The 21,625-nt window shown below is 50.9% G+C and overlaps 1 protein-coding gene across 3 annotated transcripts in view; it reads right to left on the bottom strand.

The window, feature by feature from the left end:
* Nucleotides 1–21,625, bottom strand: part of pex7 (peroxisomal biogenesis factor 7) — a 30,209-nt gene continuing 8,584 nt past the window's right edge. For 2 of the 3 annotated variants that reach the window (XM_056428452.1, XM_056428453.1), the window contains exons 9-11: nt 18,796–18,851; nt 7,307–7,406; nt 1–302 (exon numbers count right to left, since the gene is read on the bottom strand). In XM_056428452.1, the coding sequence (XP_056284427.1) occupies nt 234–302; nt 7,307–7,406; nt 18,796–18,851 (225 nt within the window). In that variant the 3' untranslated portion in view covers nt 1–233. The remainder of the gene's footprint in view (nt 303–7,306; nt 7,407–18,795; nt 18,852–21,625) is intronic. The other variant, XM_056428455.1, reaches the window with a different exon arrangement.

Below are 21,625 nucleotides of genomic sequence, written 5' to 3' on the forward strand. Positions count from 1 at the left end.
TGTGTGTCTGTGTGTGTGTGTGTCTGTGTGTGTGTGTGTGTTTGTCTGTGTGTGTGTATGTGTTTGTCTGTGTGTGTGTGAGTGTTTGTCTGTGTGTTGGTTTGTGTGTAGTAGGTGTGTGTGTGTGTGTGTGTGTCTGTGTGTGTGTTTGTCTGTGTGTGTGTATGTGTTTGTCTGTGTGTGTGTGAGTGTGTGTTGGTTGGTGTGTAGTAGGTGTGTGTAGGTGTGTGTGTCTATGCTGCTGTGTTCAGACAGGCCGGTGTGTAGATCTTCACCGTCTCATCCCAGGAACAATCCACCACCTGCAACACACACATGTTTATGAATATATATATATATATTTATATAAATATTATATAAATATATTTATATAAATATATTTATATAAATATATTTATAAAAATATATATAAATATATTTATAAATATTTATATAAATATATATATATATAAATATATATAAATATCTGGTTATCTCTACGGCTCGTTCGCTGCCGCCATCTTTTCTCTTTGCATCCAGCGAACAGGAAGTGACCATATCTGGACTGAGGGGGAGGGGCTTAGAGACCTGTCAATTCAATTCAGTTTAATTCAGTTTATTTGTATAGCCCAATTTCACAAATTACAAATTTGTCTCAGAGTGCTTTACAATCTGTACACATAGACATCCCTGCCCCAAAACCTCACATCGGACCAGGAGAAACTCCCAAATAACCCTTCAGGGGGGGAAAAGGGAAGAAACCTGCAGGAGAGAACAGAGGAGGATCCCTCTCCAGGATGGACAGATGCAATAGATGTCATGAGACCAGAAGGACAGATTTAGAGTTAAAATACATTCAATGAATATGACAGAGTGTATGAATAGTTCATAGTAGGCATATTCCACGATGGAGACCTCCACGATCCATCAGGCAGATGGCGGTGGGGAGGAGGAGTGGGCGGAGTCTCAACAGTGGGCGGAGTCTCAACAGTGGGCGGAGTCTCAACAGGACAGTGGCGTAGTCAGGAGCAGGAATTCCACGACCCAGACCTCGATGATCCATCAGCAGATAGGATCTATGCCGTCTCATAGGGTCCGATGACCCCATGAGACGTGAAGTCACAAGGACTCCGGGGAGAAAGCAGAGTTAGTAATGTGTGATTGAGAGATGAAAATTCATCCCTAAGGAGAGAAAAAAGGAGATAGGTACTCAGTGCATCCTAAACGTCCCCCGGCAGCTATAAGCCTATAGCAGCATATCAAGGGGCTGGACCAGGTGAACCTGATTCAGCCCTAACTATAAGCTCTGTCAAAGAGGAAGGTCTTCAGTCTACTCTTAAACGAGGTGACTGTGTCTGCCTCCCGGACTGAAGGTGAAGCTGGTTCCATAGAAGAGGAGCTTGATAACTAAAGGCTCTGGCTCCTCCTACTTTTTAAGATTCTAGGAACTACAAGTAGTCCCGCATTTAGTGAGCGCAGCTCTCTAGTGGGGCAATATGGTACTACAAGCTCCTTAAGATATGATGGAGCATCACCAATCAAGGCTTTGTACGTTAAGAGAAGAATTTTAAAAGTGATTCTTGATGTTACGGGGAGCCAGTGCAGAGCAGCTAGTGCAGGAGTGATGTGATCTCTTTTCTTAGTTTAGTGAGAACACGAGCTGCAGCATTCTGGATCAACTGGAGGGACCTAAGAGACTTATAGAGCAGCCTGATAATAAGGAGTTGACCTAAGAGACTTATAGAGCAGCCTGATAATAAGGAGTTCACCTAAGAGACTTATAGAGCAGCCTGATAATAAGGAGTTGACTTAAGAGACTTATAGAGCAGCCTGATAATAAGGAGTTCACCTAAGAGACTTATAGAGCAGCCTGATAATAAGGAGTTGACTTAAGAGACTTATAGAGCAGCCTGATAATAAGGAGTTGCAGTAATCCAGTCTCGAAGTAACGAACCAGTGAACCAATTTTTCTGCATCTTTTTGAGACAAGATGTGCCTGATTTTTGAAATATTACGTAGATGAAAGAATGCAGTCCTTGAGATGTTCTTTACGTGGGAGTTAAAGGACAAGTCCCGATCAAAGATAACGCCAAGATTCTTTACAGTGGTGTTGGATGCCAGGGCAATGCCGTCTACAGAAACCACATCACCAGATAATTGATCTCTGAGGTGCTCAGGGCCGATTAAAATTACTTCGGTTTTGTCTGAGTTTAACATCAAGAAGTTGCAGGTCATCCATGTTTTTATGTCTTTAAGACATGCTTGAATTTGACCGAGTTGGTTGCTCTCCTCTGGTTTTATCGATAGATATAGTTGAGTATCATCTGCATAACAATGAAAGTTTATGGAATGTTTCCTGATAATATGGCCCAAAGGAAGCATGTATAAGGTAAATAAAATTGGTCCAAGCACAGAACCTTGTGGAACTCCGTGATTAACGTTGGTGGTTATCGAGGCGTCATCGTTTACAAATACAAATTGAGATCCATCTGATAAATAGGATTTAAACCAAATTAGTGCCGTGCCTGAAATGCCAATCGACTGCTCCAGTCTCTGTAATAGGATGTCATGGTCAATGGTGTCGAATGCAGCACTAAGGTCTAACAAGACCATGATGATGATGGTTTATTTGTCGTTTGCTAGAGTACAGGTACAAAAGCATCGAAATTGCAAGAAAGGGTGGATGAAAGATTACAGCATAACATGAGGGAAGAAGGCGAGAAAAAAACAACAACCCCCCGACTATGCCCCTAGGGGGGTACAGTGTGGGAGCAGGAAAAAAACACCTTAGCACATAAGCACATACATTTTAGACATGACTTGCAACGAGTAGGAAGGGGGGAAGGGAGGTAATCCAAAGACTGGGTGATCTAAGCCCATCCATTGGGGGCAGAAGGTAACCAGCACCGACAAGCAGCCAGCCGGTCCAGCAGCCTTTCACGGCGCCAGCCACAGCCCGTCCTGTCACACTGGGGGTAAGAAGCAGGCGAAGGCGTGGGATGGGGGGGGGGGGGGGTAGTGAATGCATATCAGTGTGAAGAAGTTCGTGTGTGAGTGGCCTGGTACGTCGTCCTCCCCCAGGCCACAACGGAAAGAGTTCTCAGTCCGCAAGATGGTCGTTGCCATGGAGATAGCCTTGAAGGGTCCTGGGGAGAAAACAACCACAGGTGTCTGTGGATAGGGGGAAGGGAATGAGAGAGATTCTCACTTCAGTGACCAGGACAGAGAGGAGTCCTTTATCTGCTGCCATTAAGAGGTCATTTGTAATTTTCACCAGTGCCGTCTCGGTGCTGTGGTGTTTTCTAAATCCTGATTGAAATTTCTCAAATAAACTATTATGATGTAGAAAGTCGCACAACTGATTTGCGACCACTTTCTCAAGGATCTTGGAGAGGAAGGGGAGGTTAGAGATCGGTCTGTAGTTAGCCAACACCTCTGGATCCAGAGTGGGCTTCTTCAGGAGAGGTTTAATAACAGCCACCTTGAAGGAGTGTGGTACGTGGCCTGTTAGCAGAGACACATTGATAATATCTAATAGAGAGCCGCCAATTAAAGGCAACACGTCTTTAAGCAGCCTCGTCGGGATGGGGTCCAAGAGACAGGTAGACGGGGTCCTAGAGACAGGTAGACGGGTCCTAGAGACAGGTAGACGGGGTCTAGAGACAGGTAGACGGGGTCCTAGAGACAGGTAGACGGGGTCCTAGAGACAGGTAGACGGGGTCTAGAGACAGGTAGACGGGGTCTAGAGACAGGTAGACGGGGTCCTAGAGACAGGTAGACGGGGTCCTAGAGACAGGTAGACAGGGTCCTAGAGACAGGTAGACGGGGTCCTAGAGACAGGTAGACGGGTCCAAGAGACAGGTAGACGGGGTCCAAGAGACAGGTAGACGGGGTCTAGACAGGTAGACGGGGTCTAGAGACAGGTAGACGGGTCCAAGACACAGGTAGACGGGTCCAAGAGACAGGTAGACGGGGTCCTAGAGACAGGTAGACGGGGTCCAGAGACAGGTAGACGGGGTCCAGAGACAGGTAGACGGGGTCCTAGAGACAGGTAGACGGGGTCCTAGAGACAGGTAGACGGGGTCCTAGAGACAGGTAGACGGGGTCCTAGAGACAGGTAGACGGGGTCCTAGAGACAGGTAGACGGGGTCTAGAGACAGGTAGACGGGGTCCTAGAGACAGGTAGACGGGGTCAAGAGACAGGTAGACGGGTCCTAGAGACAGGTAGACGGGGTCTAGAGACAGGTAGACGGGGTCTAGAGACAGGTAGACGGGGTCTAGAGACAGGTAGACGGGGTCTAAAGACAGGTAGACGGGGTTTAGAGACAGGTAGACGGGGTCTAGAGACAGGTAGATGGGGTCTAGACAGGTAGACGGGGTCTAGAGACAGGTAGACGGGGTCCAAGAGACAGGTAGACGGGGTCCTAGAGACAGGTAGACGGGGTCTAGAGACAGGTAGACGGGGTCCTAGAGACAGGTAGACGGGGTCTAAAGACAGGTAGACGGGGTCTAGAGACAGGTAGATGGGGTCTAGACAGGTAGACGGGGTCTAGAGACAGGTAGACGGGGTCCTAGAGACAGGTAGACAGGGTCTAGAGACAGGTAGACGGGGTCTAGAGACAGGTAGACGGGGTCCAGAGACAGGTAGACGGGGTCCTAGAGACAGGTAGACGGGGTCTAGAGACAGGTAGACGGGGTCTAGAGACAGGTAGACGGGGTCCTAGAGACAGGTAGACGGGGTCCTAGAGACAGGTAGACGGGGTCTAGAGACAGGTAGACGGGGTCCTAGAGACAGGTAGACGGGTCCTAGAGACAGGTAGACGGGGTCTAGAGACAGGTAGACGGGGTCCTAGAGACAGGTAGACGGGGTCTAAAGACAGGTAGACGGTGTTTAGAGACAGGTAGACGGGGTCTAGAGACAGGTAGACGGGTTAGAAGTAGAATGTCAATCACCTTGGAGCCCCGACACACACACACAGAGACACACACACACACAGACACACATACACACACTGTCCTGTTGAGACTCCGCCCACTCCTCCTCCCCACCGCCATCTGCCTGATGGATCGTGGAGGTCTCCATCGTGGAATATGCCTACTATGAACTATTCATACACTCTGTCATATTCATTGAATGTATTTAAACTCTAAATCTGTCCTTCTGGTCACATGACATCTATTGCATCTGTCCATCCTAGGAGAGGGATCCTCCTCTGTTCTCCCCTGCAGGTTTCTTCCCTTTTTTTCCCCCTGAAGGGTTATTTGGGAGTTTTTCCTGGTCCGATGTGAGGTTTTGGGGCAGGGATGTCTATGTGTACAGATTGTAAAGCACTCTGAGACAAATTTGTAATTTGTGAAATTGGGCTATACAAATAAACTGAATTGAAGTGCCGTGAGGAAGGTGATCCATCAGACACGTGTGGCTACACCTGGATGAGACGAGAGACCACCACACTAGTGTGTGTGTGTGTGTTGGTATCTGTGTGTGTGTGTGTGTGTGTGTGTGTGTGTTGGTATATGTGTGTGTGTGTGTGTTGGTATCTGTGTGTGTGTGTGTGTGTGTTGGTATCTGTGTGTGTGTGTGTGTTGGTATCTGTGTGTGTGTGTTGGTACCTGTGTGTGTGTGTGTGTGTGTTGGTACCTGTGTGTGTGTGTGTGTTGGTACCTGTGTGTGTGTGTGTGTGTGTGTGTGTGTGTGTTGGTACCTGTGTGTGTGTGTGTGTGTGTGTGTGTGTGTGTGTGTGTGTGTGTGTGTGTGTGTGTGTGTGTGTTGGTACCTGTGTGTGTGTGTGTGTGTGTGTGTGTGTGTGTTGGTACCTGTGTGTGTGTGTGTGTGTGTGTGTGTTAGTACCTGTGTGTGTGTGTTGGTACCTGTGTGTGTGTGTGTGTTGGTACCTGTGTGTGTGTGTGTGTGTGTGTGTGTTGGTACCTGTGTGTGTGTGTTGGTACCTGTGTGTGTGTGTGTGTGTGTTGGTACCTGTGTGTGTGTGTTGGTACCTGTGTGTGTGTGTGTGTGTGTGTGTGTGTGTGTGTTGGTACCTGTGTGTGTGTGTTGGTACCTGTGTGTGTGTGTGTGTGTGTGTTGGTACCTGTGTGTGTGTGTTGGTACCTGTGTGTGTGTGTGTGTGTGTGTGTTGGTACCTGTGTGTGTGTGTGTGTGTGTGTGTGTGTGTGTGTGTGTGTTGTGTGTGTGTGTGTGTGTTGGTACCTGTGTGTGTGTGTGTGTGTGTGTGTGTGTTGGTACCTGTGTGTGTGTGTGTGTGTGTGTGTTGGTACCTGTGTGTGTGTGTGTTGGTACCTGTGTGTGTGTGTGTGTGTGTGTGTGTGTGTGTGTGTGTGTGTGTGTGTGTGTGTGTGTGTGTGTGTGTACCTGTGTGTGTGTGTGTACCTGTGTGTGTGTGTGTGTGTGTGATGTTGTGTGTGTGTGTGTGTGTGTGTGTGTGTGTGTTGGTACCTGTGTGTGTGTGTGTGTGTGTTGGTACCTGTGTGTGTGTGTTGGTACCTGTGTGTGTGTGTGTGTGTGTGTGTGTGTGTGTGTGTGTTGGTACCTGTGTGTGTGTGTGTGTGTGTGTGTGTGTGTGTGTGTGTGTGTGTGTGTGTGTGTGTGTGTGTGTGTGTGTACGTGTGTGTGTGTGTGTGTGTGTGTGTGTGTGTGTGTGTGTGTGTGTGTGTGTGTGTGTGTGTGTGTGTGTAAGACAGAGATGATGGGTAGCTGCAGGTGGTGAGACCAAAACAGAAGAGTTCACAGATAATAAAGGAGAACAGGGGGAGGAGAACAGAGGGAGAACAGGGGGAGGAGAGAAGGAGGTGTTGAGCTCTTATCTCTTCCACATGTCCAGGCCTCTAACACGATCACAACAAAACACACACACACCAATACACACACACACAACAATACACACACACAACAATACAGCTCATTACTGACTCTCTCTCTCATCTCTGTCTCTCACAATGAGTCATTATTGACTCTCAGCTGGAGACTCTCTCTCTCTCAGGAAGTATTCTGATGCTTAGAAGCCCCAGAAAAGAGAACCTAGAGGATCCCCCAGTGTGTGTGTGTGTATTGAGTGTGTGTGTGTGTGTGTGTATTTTGTGTGTGTGTATTGTGTGTATTGAGTGTGTGTGTTGGTGTGTGTATTGTGTGTGTGTGTGTATTTTGTGTGTGTGTGTGTGTATTGTGTGTATTGAGTGTGTGTGTGTGTGTGTATTGTGTGTGTATTTTGTGTGTGTGTGTGTGTGTGTGTGTGTGTGTGTGTGTGTGTGTGTGTGTGTGTGTGTGTGTCTGTGTGTGTGTATTGAGTGTGTGTGTGTGTGTGTGTGTTACCTGGTTGGGGATGTGCAGGTTGAAGTCGAGTCCACACACAAACTCAGAGTGATGCTCCACGGTTTCTAGGAGATTATGCTGCCTGCTGTAGTCCCAGAACCTACACACACACACACATTTATATATATATTTATACATTTATATAAATGTATAAATATATATATATAAATGTATATATAAATATAGATATACACATTTACATTTATATTTTGACATTTAGATATATTTCTACATTTATATATATAAATAAATCAATATATATATATATATAAATACATATATTTATATAAATCTACATATATATATATATACATTTATATATAAATGTATATATATATATAAATATATATCTATGAATGTATCTGTAAATGTATATAGATAAATGTATTTTTTTTTTTCATTATTCTTGAAATATAATTATTTTATTTTGAATTATGTGTGTGTATACACTACCGTTCAAAAGTTTGGGATCACTTAGAAATGTCCTTATTTTTCAAAGAAAAGCATTGTTTTTTTCAATGAAGATAACATTAAATCAATCAGAAATACACTCTATACATTGTTAATGTGGTAAATGACTATTCTAGGTGGAAACGTCTGGTTTCTAATGAAATATCTCCAGAGGTGTATAGAGGCCCATTTCCATCAACGATCACTCCAGTGTTCTAATGGTACATTGTGTTTGCTAATCGCCTTAGAAGACTAATGTCTGATTATAAAACCCTTGAAAACCCTTGTGCAATTATGTTAGCACAGCTGAAAACAGTTATGCTGGAGATATAAACTATAAAACTGGCCTTCCTTTGAGCTAGTTGATTATCTGGAGCATCACATTTGTGGGTTCGATAACTCTCTCAAAATGGCCAGAAAAAAAGAAGTTTCCTGTGAAACTCGCCAGTCTATTCTTGCTCTTAGAAATGAAGGCTATTCCATGCGAGAAATTGCAAAGAAACTGAAAATGTCCTCCAGCGGTGTGTACTACTCCCTTCAGAGAACAGCACAAACGGGCTCTAACCAGAGCAGAAAGAGAAGTGGGAGGCCCCGGTGCACAACTCAGCAAGAAGACAAGTACATTAGAGTCTCTAGTTTGAGAAATAGGCGCCACAGGTCCTCAACTGGCAGCTTCTTTAAATGGTACCCAAAACGCCAGTGTCAACGTCGACAGTGAAGAGGCGACTCGGGATGCTGGCCTCCTAGGCAGAGTGGCAAAGAATAAGCCATATCTGAGACTGGCCAATGAAAAGAAAAGATTGGTATGGGCAAAAGAACACAGGCATTGGACAGAGGAAGATTGGGAAAGGTGTTCTGGACAGATGAATCCAAGTTTGAGGTGTTTGGATCACACAGAAGAACATTTGTGAGACGCAGAACAGGTGAAAAGATGCTGGAAGAGTGCCTGACACCATCTGTCAAGCATGGTGGAGGTCATGTGATGGTCTGGGGCTGCTTTGGTGCTGGTAAAGTGGGAGATCTGTACCAGGTCAAAGGGATTTTAAATAAGGAAGGCTATCACTCCATTTGGCAACGCCATGCCATACCCTGTGGGCAGCGCTTGATTGGAGCCAATGTCCTCCTCCAACAGGACAATGACCCAAAGCACACCTCCACATTGTGAAGAACTCTTGAGGGAAGAAGCAGGCAGCTGCTGTCTGTAATGGAGTGGCCAGTCACCAGATCTCAACCATTGAGCTGTTGTGGGAGCAGCTTGACCGTATGGTCCTCAAGAAGTGCCCATCAAGCCAATCCAACTGGTGGAGGTGCTTCAGGAAGCGTGGGGTGACATTTCAACAGATTACCTCAACAAATTAACAGCTAGAATGCCAAAGGTCTGCAATGCTGGAATTGCTGCAAAAGGAGCATTCTTTGACGAAAGCAAAGTTTGAAGAAAAAAATTAATACTTCAAATACAAATCATTATTTCTAACCTTGTCAATGTCTTGACTATATTTTCTATACATTTTGCAACTCATTTGATAAATAAAAGTGTGAGTTTTCATGGAAAACACGAAATTGTCTGGGTGATCCCAAACTTTTGAACAGTAGTGTATATATATACATATCTACATATATACACATACATATACACATATATATATAGACAGTATACATATAGATCAGGCTGCTGTCGGCGGCCACACAGCGCTGACCGCCGCTCTGCAGAGCTCACTGGTCCCGCGAGCAGAACCTCAGATCTAAGGCGCAGATCTTTATGAGGCTGAATCGTAACAAACCTCCACAGATTTGATATTTAAACAACTAACTTCTCACCTGAAAACATCATAACATGACATTCCTGACTCAACTACAGTATTTATAAAAAGTCATCTGTCGGTAGTTTATTTTCTCCTCCGCTACTGTTTCCGGTTGCTGGTGAAATGCATTCTGGGATATCGGCTGGCCAGAGGATGCACAAGTCTCCTCTGATGCATTCTGGGTAAAGTGGGAGGATCAAGTCACATCCGGGTGTTTTGACCGAGCTTTGAGAGAAGAGGACTTTGAATGTGAACATGTCCTCAGAGACTGATGACGAGACACGAGGACACGAATACGGAAAAGGACGGAAAGAACGCTGATTGAGAAACGCCGCAAGTCACGTGACAGGAAGTGTCACGCGACAGGAAGTGTCACAACTCAACCTGGAGACTGAAGACGAGAGCAGAGCCAATAAAACAGCCTCCAGGCAGCCAATCAGACTGATTGAAAGACCACCTGGTCCTGACTGAGTGGGTCTGTGTGTGTGTGTGTGTGTGACTGTGTGTGTGAGTGTGTGTGGGTCGGTGTGTGTGTGTGTGTGACTGTGTGTGTGTGTGTGGGTCGGTGTGTGTGTGTGTGAGTGTGTGACTGTGTGTGTGTGTGACTGTGTGTGTGTGTGTGACTGTGTGTGTGTGTGGGTCGGTGTGTGTGTGTGTGTATGTGTGGGTCAGTGTGTGTGTGTGAGTGTGTGTGTGTGTGTGCCAATAGCCCTGACGCAGCAAACACTCCCTCCAGACTCATCCACTTTGCAAATGTAATTAAATCATTTCAGAAGGAACACTGCTGCTCCATTAGTCCTGTATTAATACACACACACTCACACAGACTCACACACACACACACACAGACACTCACACAGACCCCCCCCCCACACACACACACAGACACACACACACACTCACTCACACACAGACACACAGGATGAGTGATGGGTGTCAGGTAACGAAAGTTAATATGAAATGAGCTGCGAACATTCACTTTCTTCTGAGTGTACCTTTGTGTGTGTGTGTGTGTATATGTGTGTGTATGTGTGTGTATGTGTGTGTGTAAACGGTTAATGGACCGTGTGCTCTCCTGTATTTGCATATGACTGATGCTGCATTCACGTCTTGTTCTCTATGTACAGGAGATCAACACAGGAGGCAGGTGTGTGTGTGTGTGTTATTTTTTTCATTATTTTAGTCTTGTCCTGGAAATGAATAATAAATATTGTTTTGATCTGTCCCTGAGCTTTATTAAAGCAGAGTGTGTGTGTGTGCGTGTGTGTGTGTGTGCGTGCGAGATGAAATCAGTGACCAGCATCTCGTATGCGAGCCAATGAAAGTGGATCAATAAAACCAGTTTGTCACCACATTTATCTTCAGGTCCCCCCCCCCTCCCCCCTCACACATAGATAGATAGATAGATAGATAGATACTTTATTAATCCCCAAGGGGAAATTTGTCGAGCCAGTAGCAGCAACACACAATAAAAATAAAAATAAAAAACACAAATATAAGAAGGGTTAGGGTGATCTGGCAAGAGGTGAACTGTTGTAGAGCCTCATAGCCGTCGGCAGGAATGTTCTCCTGTATCTGTCCTTGTGGCAGCGGAGCGTGAGGAGACGTTTGGAGAAAGTACTCCTCTGTCCCTGTAGGAGGTGGTGGAGAGGGTGGTCCGGGTGGTCCAATATGGACAGCAGTTTCTTCAACGTCCTCCTCTCCACCACCTGTTCCAGGTGCTCCAGCTGGCAGCCGATGATGGAGCCAGCCTTCCTAACCAGTTTGTTAAGGCGGCTGGTGTCACCGGCTCGGATGCTGTCCCCCCAGCAGACAATGGCAAAGTGCAGCACACTGGCCACAACCGACTGGTAGAATAACTCCAGCATCTTGCTGCACACGTTGAAGGATCCAAGCTTTCTCAGGAAAAAGAGTCGACTCATCCCCTTCTTGTACACAGCGTTGATGTTGGCCTTCCAGTTCAGTCGGCTGTCGATGGAGACGCCCAGGTACTTGTACTCCTCCACCATGTCCACGTCCACTCCCAGGACACTCAGAGGTGTAGGAGCTGTCGCCTTCCTCCTGAAGTCCACCACCATCTCTCTGGTCTTGGCCACGTTCAGCCGCAGGTGGTTCTCATCGGCCCACTTTACAAAGTCACTCACCACTGCCCTGTACTCCTCCTCCCGTCCATCCCTAATACACCCGACCACTGCAGAATCATCAGAGTACTTCTGCAGATGGCATGACTCCGTGTTGTACTGGAAGTCACTGGTGTACAGGGTGAAGAGGAAGGGAGACAGAACAGTTGCCTGTGGGCTCCAACATCACTGACCACCGTTCCAGACAGCACCGCCCATTCTGACAAACTGTGGTCTGCCTGTGAGGTAGTCAGTGATCCAGGAGATGGTGGGCGCGTCCACACCGGCCACCAGCAGCTTCTCACTCAGCAGCAGTGGCTGGATGGTGTTAAATGCACTGGAGAAGTCAAAGAAAGTGACTCTCACAGAGACACGGTTCCATCCAGGTGCGACTGAGCTCGTTGAAGCAGGTAGATGATGGCGTCGTCCACTCCCACATGAGGCTGGTAAGCAAATTGCAGAGGTCCAGCGACGATTTCACCTCGGCCGGAGGTGGGCCAAGACCAGCCTCTCCAGCACCTTCATCACATGGGAGGTGAGGCGACGGTCGGTAGTCGTTGAGGCCAGATGGTGTTGACTTCTTGGGGACAGGGACCAGGCACGGCGTCTTCCACAGCACGGGACTTCCCCAGCCTCAGGCTGAGGTTGAAGAGGCGCTGCAGGACACCAGACAGCTGGGTGGCGCAGGTCTTTAGGACCCTGGGGCTGATGCCATCAGGATCTTCAGCTCTGCGCTGGTGTAGTTTCTCCAGCTGTCTTCTCACCTGGCCAGTCGTCACAGAGAGAGGGGAGGTGGAGGAGCCCATTGTTATTGAGGGCTCGGTGGATGTGCAGCTCAGCAGGGGGACAGAGGGGAGGTGTTTGGGAGGTGTGATGTGTGAGGAGACAGGAGAGGCTGTGAACTGAACCTGTTGAAACAGTTGAGCTGGTTGGCCCTCCAGGAGCCCCTGGCTGTCTCCTCCCACCTTGAAGCCAGTTATCTGCTTCATGCCAGACCACACCTCCTTGTGTTGTTCAGCTGGGTTTGGCCTCAGCTTCCTCCTGTAGGAGTCCTTGCCTCCTGAGCTTCACCTTCAGGTTGCGCTGGGCTTTCCTCAGCTCATCCCTGTCTCCAGACCTGAAAGCAGCTTTCTTCATGTTAAGAAGCGCTTCAGGTCCCTGGTGATCCAGGGCTTGTTGTTGGGAAGCAGCGCACAGTCCGTGATGGGATGGTGGTGTGTTCACAGAACTTGATGTATTCCGTGATGCAGTCGGTCATCCTGTTGATGTCCTCCCGTGCGGTCCACACAGCACATCCCAGTCCGTTGACTCGAAGCAGTCCTGTAGGCGTCGTTAGCCTCCAGAGACCACCTCCTCACAGTACTGGTGGTCACCGGCAGGCTCTTCACCAGAGGAACATACCTGGGTGTCAGCGGACCAGGTCATGATCAGACCTGCCGAGGGGAAGGGCAGTGGCGCTGTATCGTCCTTAGTATTAGCATACAGCAAGTCCAGAGTTTTATTGTTCCTTGTTGGGCAGTCTATGTATTGATGGAAGGTTGGCAGAGCTTTTTCCAATGTGGTGTGGTTAAAGTCACCAGTGATAGCCATGAATGCTGCAGGCTGATGATTCAGCAGAGCAGACACAGTGGAGTGGATGGTGTCCACAGCTTCCTCAGCGTCAGCTGATGGCGGCACGTACACGACAACCACAATGGCGGACGTGAACTCTCTCGGCAAATAGTACGGGCGCATCCCCACGGCCAACAGTTCAATGTTCGGGCTACAGAAGCGCTCCTTCACGCACACATGGTCCGGGTGGCACCACCGTTCATTCACATAAACAGCGATCCCCCCTCTTCTTACCGCTCTGTGTAGCGTCTCTGTCAGCCGAACAGTCCTGAAGCCGGGCAAAGACGCTGTGATCCGGATAGTCCGCGTGCAGCCACGTCTCAGTGAAGCACAAGAGACTGCTCTCACGGAAGATCCTCTCGGTCATTACCAGCGCGCCGAGCTCATCCGTCTTATTCGCCAAAGACCTCACGTTCCCGTTATGATCGGCGGTACCGAGGGTTTGTATCTCCTCGTTTAGCCCTCCGCTTGACACCCGATCTGCAACCGCGAGCCCTTCTCCGTAGCTCCAGCGGGATCACAGGTCTTTCTCCAGGCAGAAGCTGCGGCCTGCACAGCGCGATCAGCTGAGCGAGTAGACGACGGACCCGTCATTGTTTTGCTGTGGCTCTCCGATACTCACGACAAAGTGAACAAAAGCCACAGTAGAATTATCGAAAAAAGTAGTTATGGTCCAGTGTCCGACCGTAACTAAGACAAACGTGAAAGAAAAGAAAAAGAAAAAGAGAGGAAAAGTGCAAAAAAAGACAATAAAATAAAAGCAAAACGCCACTACTGAAACAAGCAGCCGTTGGCACAGCGCCATTTTACATACAGTGAGCTCTACATTTATGGCGAATTAATAACAGAAAGTGGATATTTTGCAGTATAATAGTTCACGATGTCTCTTAGGAAAGTCTTCTGTTGAAGATGAACGGGATCAAACTTCATGTCTCTACGAGAAGTACGATATCATCAACATCACATCAATACATCGTAGAGGTACGATATCATCAACATCACATCAATACATCGTAGAGGTACGACATCATCAACATCACATCAATACATCGTAGAGGTACGATATCATCAACATCACATCAATACATCGTAGAGGTACGACATCATCAACATCACATCAATACATCGTAGAGGTACGACATAATCAACATCACATCAATACATCGTAGAGGTACGATATCATCAACATCACATCAATACATCGTAGAGGTACGATATCATCAACATCACATCAATACATCGTGAGTGCGACATCATCAGCATCACATCAATACATCGTGAAGTGCGATATCATCAACATCACATCAATACATCGTGAAGTGCGATATCATCAACATCACATCAATACATCGTGGAAGTGCGATATCATCAACATCACATCAATACATCGTGAAGTGCGACATCATCAACATCACATCAATACATCGAGAGGCACGCGACGTATAGCATCACACCAATGAGCCTAAACAGGGAGGGAAGCTCTGAAAGACACACCTCATAAACACAGGGAGGAGGAGAGAGCGGCGGCGATTAATGACCAGTGGATCCTCCTCCAGAAAAGTGCTGCTGCTGGTAGCGATGATGAGATGATGATGTATGATCTGCTGACGATGGTGATGCAACAAGACTTGATGTTTACAAAAGAACCCACAACGACCATTTTTTTTTTTCAGATTTAGAGGGCGACCATTTTTCACAATAGAGACGAGGACACAAAAGGTGGCCTGGCGGTAATGGAAGCTGAGCTACAGGGGCGCTCCTGCCGTGGTCGCCGACCGGGAGGCTGAATCTGCGACTCTCCAGTGTGGTCAGCCAGTTTCTAACAGTAGCAATGAGCCTCATAACCTAACGGAGTTACACTCATCACTCATAAAGCGTTAGGGTCTTTCTAACCAAAACCGTAAAGTTGTATCCATCCGTGAAGCTGTGAGCGCCCGTACTGCTGCCTATAACTCCGGTCTTGTATCCGGCAACATGGGCAGTACAAGGCAGCGGTCTATGGACTGAGGAGGCGGTGAAGGAAGCCAAGAGGAGGTACCGAGACAGAGTGGAATCACAGATGGAGCAGCGCGACACCAGGCCTATGGCAGGGGCTACGGACTATCACAGACTACAGAGCAGACCGCGCAATGGTGAGTGCCGCATCCCTAGCGGACGACCTGAACTCATTTTATGCGGTTTGAGGCTAGCAACAACAGCGCTAGCTCCGAACTAACAACACCGTTAAGCGTAGCCGGTGAGTTCTACCGCTGGGGATGAACACACACTCTCTGTGACCGAGCACAGTGTGAGGAGGGCTCTGTTGAGGGTGAACACCAGGAAAGCTGCAGGTCAGATGGCATATCTGGGCGAGTACTGAAGACCTGTGCTAATCAGCTAGCTCAGTGTTCACCACAATATTCAACCTCTCCTGGCTGAGTCCGTGGTCCCCGCCTGCTTCAAGAGATCCACTATTGTCCCTGTGCCCAAGAATGCTTCTCCAGCATGTATGAATGACTACCGACGGTGGCCCTCACCTCGGTGGTCATGAAATGCTGAGAGGCTGATAAAGGACTACATCTGCGCCTTCCTCCCTTCCTCCATGGACCCGCTGCAGTTTGCTTATCGCCCAAACAGATCCACAGATGATGCTGTCTCCCAGGTACTGCACACCACACTCTCTCATCTGGACAGCCAGAGGGGGGGCTATGTGAGACTGCTGTTCATTGATTATAGTTCAGCTTTCAACACCATAGTCCCCTCCAGACTGGCCGGCAAGCTGATTGAGCTGGGACTGAACACCCCCCTGTGTGCTTGGATCCTGGACTTCCTGACCGCCAGGCCACAGGTGGTCAGGGTGGGCAGACACACCTCCAAATCCCTCACCCTGAACACAGGATCGTGGCAGGGTTGCGTCGTCAGACCCCTGCTGTACTCCCTGTACACACATGACTGTGTGGCCAGGTTCAGCTCAACACCATCATCAAGTTTGCGGATGACACAGTGGTGGTGGGCCTGATCTCCGACAACTCAGCTTAGGCCTACCTGGAGGAAGTTGCTGATCTGTCACTCTGGTGCCGGGACAACAGCCTCATCATGAATGTCACCAAAACTAAGGAGCTGATTGTGGTCTTTGGCAGGGTACAACAACAGAGGACGCACTCACCACTGGGGATTAACAGGACTACTGTGGAGAGGGTGAGCGGTATAAATACCTGGGAGTCCACATCACCGAGGAAGTGACATGGTCAGCGAACACAGACACTCTGGTGAGAAAGGCAAGGCAGCGCCTCTACCACCTCAGGCAGCTGAGGAAATTTAAAGTTTCCCAGAGGATCCTTCAGTCCTTCTACTGTGGAGCTGTAGAGGCGTCCTGACAGGAAGCATCACAGCCTGGTTTGGCAACTGCTCCGCTCAGGACAGGAAGGCTCTGCAGAGAGTAGTGCGTTCGGCTGAACGCACTATTGAACTACACTCCCACCCTGCAGGACTTGTACACCAGGAGGTGCAGAACCAGAGCCGGCAGGATCATGAAGGATCCTCCGGTCCACCAACAACAGACTGTTTCAGCTGCTGCGGTCAGGCAGGCGCCTCCGTAGTCACGCTGCAAGAACAGAGAGACTGAGACGGAGTTTCTTTCCTCAGGCCATCAGGACTGTGAACTCCGACCTCACCAGGACCCCCACATAGACCCACACAACTGCCCCTCTTAGGCACACACACACACACACACACACACACACACACACACACACACACACTTACTGTAAATATTGTGTTTTTTATTGTAAATAGTGTGTACTTGTTGCCCTTGCACATTCCTGCTGAGCATTGCCACTTTCATTTCACTGCACACCCTGTGTGTGTATGTGACAAATAAAACATCTTGAATCTTGAATCTTGACTCTCTCAGCTGAGGGTGAGAGGGGGCGTGGCCTCAGAGTCAGAGAGCAGCTCACCCTGCTGAGGGGGCGTGGCCTCAGTCAGAGAGCAGCTCACCCTGCTGAGGGGGCGTGGCCTCAGTCAGAGGCAGCCCTCACAGACGTTATGAACTCATTGGGGCTCCATCTCACGGCTCAGTGCTCCTCATCACACATTACACAGAGCCACAGATCATCAGCCCGAGGAGAGAGGGAGGAGGAGAGGGAGGGGAGGAGAGGAGGAGGAGGGAGGGAGGAGAGGGAGGAGGAGAGGGGGAGGAGGAGAGGAGGAGAGGAGGAGAGGGGAGGGGGAGGAGGAGAGAGGAGAGGAGGAGGAGGAGAGGAGGGGAGGAGGGGAGAGGAGAGGAGGGGGGAGGAGGGTGAGGAGAGGAGGAGGAGAGGGAGGGAGGAGGAGGGGAGGAGGAGAGGAGGGGAGGAGGGAGGAGGGGGAGGGAGAGGGGAGAGAGGAGGGGAGAGGAGAGGGAGGAGAGGGGAGGAGGAGAGGGGAGGGAGGAGAGGAGGGAGGAGAGGGAGGAGGGAGGGGGAGGGAGGAGGAGAGGAGGGAGGGGGGAGGGGGAGGGAGAGGGAGGGAGGGAGAGGGAGGGGAGGAGAGGGAGGAGGAGAGGGGGAGAGGGGAGGAGGAGGAGGAGGAGGAGGAGAGGGGGAGGGGGGAGGAGAGGGAGGAGGAGAGGGGGAGGAGGAGGAGACCACGTCCTTACCCTGCTGTGTTAGAGCTGCATTCTCTCTCCTGACCACCAGGGGGCTCCTCTGGTTGTATAGAAGTCTACGCTTCATGTGTTAAAGATGCATTCTCTCTCCTGACCACCAGGGGGCGACTCCTCTGGTTGTATAGAAGTCTATGCTTCATGTGTTAAAGCTGCATTCTCTCTCCTGACCACCAGGGGGCTCCTCTGGTTGTATAGAAGTCTATGATTCATGAGTTGAAGCTGCATTCTCTCTCCTGACCACCAGGGGGCTCCTCTGGTTGTATAGAAGTCTACGCTTCATGTGTTAAAGATGCATTCTCTCTCCTGACCACCAGGGGGCGACTCCTCTGGTTGTATAGAAGTCTATGCTTCATGTGTTAAAGCTGCATTCTCTCTCCTGACCACCAGGGGGCTCCTCTGGTTGTATAGAAGTCTATGTTTCATGTGTTAAAGCTGCATTCTCTCTCCTGTTCACCAGGGGGCGACTCTGGTTGTATAGAAGTCTATATAGTGACTCTACTTCTCTTGATGTATTCCCTCAGTAAACATTGTAAACATGAGTTTATGTCTCAGTCTCTAGTTTCAAGTCTTCTTCTATACAGCATGATGTCATCATTTATACTTTATGGTCATTTAGAGTCAGACCATGAAGCAGGGGCTTTAGGGGCGGGGCTACAGGTGATTGACAGGGGACGCTTTGGGGGCGGGGCTACAGGTGATTGACAGCTCTCTAATTAAACTTTACAATACGATATGAGAAAAACTCTCAGAATAAATGTGTCCTTTACAGACGTTACTTCTGGTGTTTCCACAATGAAACTTTATTTAAACAGCTGTGAGTTCACAAAGCGACATGAAGCTGAAGACACCACAGAAGAAGAAAGGAACACTTCCTCTTACCTGACGGTGAAGTCGTAGGAGCAGGACGCCAGCACCGCCCGGCAGAACGGAGAGAACTGCAGGAGAGAAACGACAACGTAACGACACAGCGTAGACGACCGCGACCTAGCGACCGCGACCGACCGACACGGCGTAATGACTAGCGACCGACACGGCGTAGCGACGGCGTAGCGGCGTAGCGACACGGCGTAGCGACATGGCGTAGCGACCGCGACACGGCGACCACGGCGTAATGACCGGCGTAGCGACACACGGCGTAGCGACCGCGGCTAGCGACCGCGACACGGCGACGGCGACGTAGCGACGCGGCGTAACAGCGTAGCGGGCGACGCGGCGTAGCGACACGGCGTAGCGACCGGCGTAACGACGTGGCGACGCGACGTAGCGACGCGGCGTGGCGACACGGCGTAGCGCGGCGTGGCGACGCGGCGTAGCGACACGGCGTAGCGACGCGACCTGGCGACGCGGCGTAGCGACACGACGTAGCGACGCGGCGTGGCGACCGCGCGGTAGCGACGGCGTAGCGACACGACGGCGTAGCGACCGCGGCGTAGCGACGCGTAGCGACACGGCGTACGACGCGGCGTAGCGACGGCGTAGCGACGGCGTGGCGACGCGCGTAACGACACAGCGTAACCGACACGGCGTAGCGACACGGCGACCGCGGCGTAGCGACACGGCGTAACGACACGGCGCGACACGGCGACGGCGTAGCGTACGACCTAGCGACCGCGGCGTGCGACACGGCGTAGCGACGCGACACACGGCGGCGACCGACACCGTAGCGACACGGCGTAGCGACCGCGGCGTAGCGCGGCGACACGCGTAGCGCGGCGTAACGGCGGCGTAGCGACACGGCGTAGCGACACGACGTACGACGCGACGCGGCGTAGCGACGCGGCGTAGCGACACGGCGGCGACACGACGGCGACACGCGTAGCGACACGGCGACACGACACGGCGTGGCGACGCGGCGTGGCGACGCGACGACCGCGTGCGGCGTAGCGACGCGGCGTAGCGACGACGCGGCGTGGCGACGCGGCGTAGCGACGGCGTAACGGCGACCGCGGCGGCGTAGCGACCGCGGCGTAACGACGCGGGTGACACGGCGTAGCGACACGGCGTGGCGACACGGCGTGGCGACGGCGTGGCGACACGGCGTAGCGACACGGCGTGGCGACACGGCGACACGGCGACGCGGCGCGACTGGCGTAGCGACGGCGACGGCGTACGCGACGACACGGCGTGGCGACGTGGCGGCGACGACGCGATGCGGTAGCGACACGGCGACGTGGCGCGACACGACCGCGTAGCGACACGGCGTAGCGACGGCGACCGCGTACGGCGACGCATGGCGACGCGGCGTAGCGACACGGCGACACAAGCGACCGACACGGCGTAGCGACGCAACGCGGCGTAGCGACGCGACCGACGTAGCGACGGCGGCGTGGCGACCGCGACCGCGGCGTAGCGACGCGGCGTGGCGACACGGCGTAGCGACACGGCGTAACGACGCGGCGTGCGACCGCGGCGACGACACGGCGTAGCGACGGCCGACACGACACGCGACCGCGTAGCGACACGCGCGTAGCGACGACACGTGGCGACGGCGACGACACGGCGTGACAGCGTGGCGACCGCGGCGAAGCGACGCGGCGAAGCGACGCGGCGAAGCGACGCGGCGAAGCGACGCGACGCGGCGAAGCGACGCGGCGTAGCGACACGCGGCGACACACGCGACGCGTGCGACACGGCGTGGCGACGCGACGGCCGCGGCGTAGCGACAACGCGTAGCGACACGGCGTGGCGACATGCGACACGGCGTAGCGACCGTGCGTGGCGACACACGGCGGCGACCGCGTAGCGTGCGACGGCGTAGCGACACGGCGACGCGTGGCGACGCGGCGTAGCGACACGGCGTAGCGACCGCGGCGTGGCGACCGCGGCGCGACACGCGGCGACCGCGACGTAACGACACGACGTAACGACACGACGTAACGACACGACGTAACGACACGACGTAACGACACGACGTAACGACACGACGTAACGACACAACGTAACGTCTTGAATCAAGGTCTTCGCTGAGTGGACTAAATTAGTGAATGTTCTCCTCCGTGAACCGCCACCGTAACATGGGGGAGGAGCTTAATGCGTGGGGAGGAGCTTAACGTGGGGGAGGAGTTCGAGTGGCTTGGTGATCCTGAGACCCTGTTGTCCCATGAGGGTCTCCATGGCAACAGGTCTCAGAGGAGAGTCCAGCCGGAGACGGGGTGTGAGTCCCTCAAGTGAACTCAACTGTTTCACGTCGGTGCTCCAGGCCGCGGTGCTTTACTCGTAATCGTCATAGCAACACCAACAACATCAACATCACTGAGCAGCGCTTTAAACACGCTTTGAGCTCAAGTCCTCAGGACGTTCACTCCATCTCAAAGGTCAAAGGTCACGGCTCCTCTCTGCTTCTCCAGAGGATCAATACAAGCAGACAGATTTGCACACTGACAAAACACACACACACACCCACAAAACACACACACACTCACTGACAAAACACACACAAAACACACACACACACTCTCACACACACACTCACAGACACACACACATAAACACACAAACACACCCAGTCACACACACTCATCGACACACTCACACACACACAGACACTCACAGAAACACACACACCCAGACACACACACACACACTCATAGACACTCACAGAAACACACACACCCAGACACACACACAAACTCACACAGATACTCACAGAGACACACACACCCAGACACACACACACACTCACACAGATACTCACAGAAACACACACACC

Source organism: Pseudoliparis swirei, chromosome 12, assembly GCF_029220125.1.
Source record: "Pseudoliparis swirei isolate HS2019 ecotype Mariana Trench chromosome 12, NWPU_hadal_v1, whole genome shotgun sequence".
NCBI classification, from domain to species: Eukaryota; Metazoa; Chordata; class Actinopteri; order Perciformes; family Liparidae; genus Pseudoliparis; species Pseudoliparis swirei.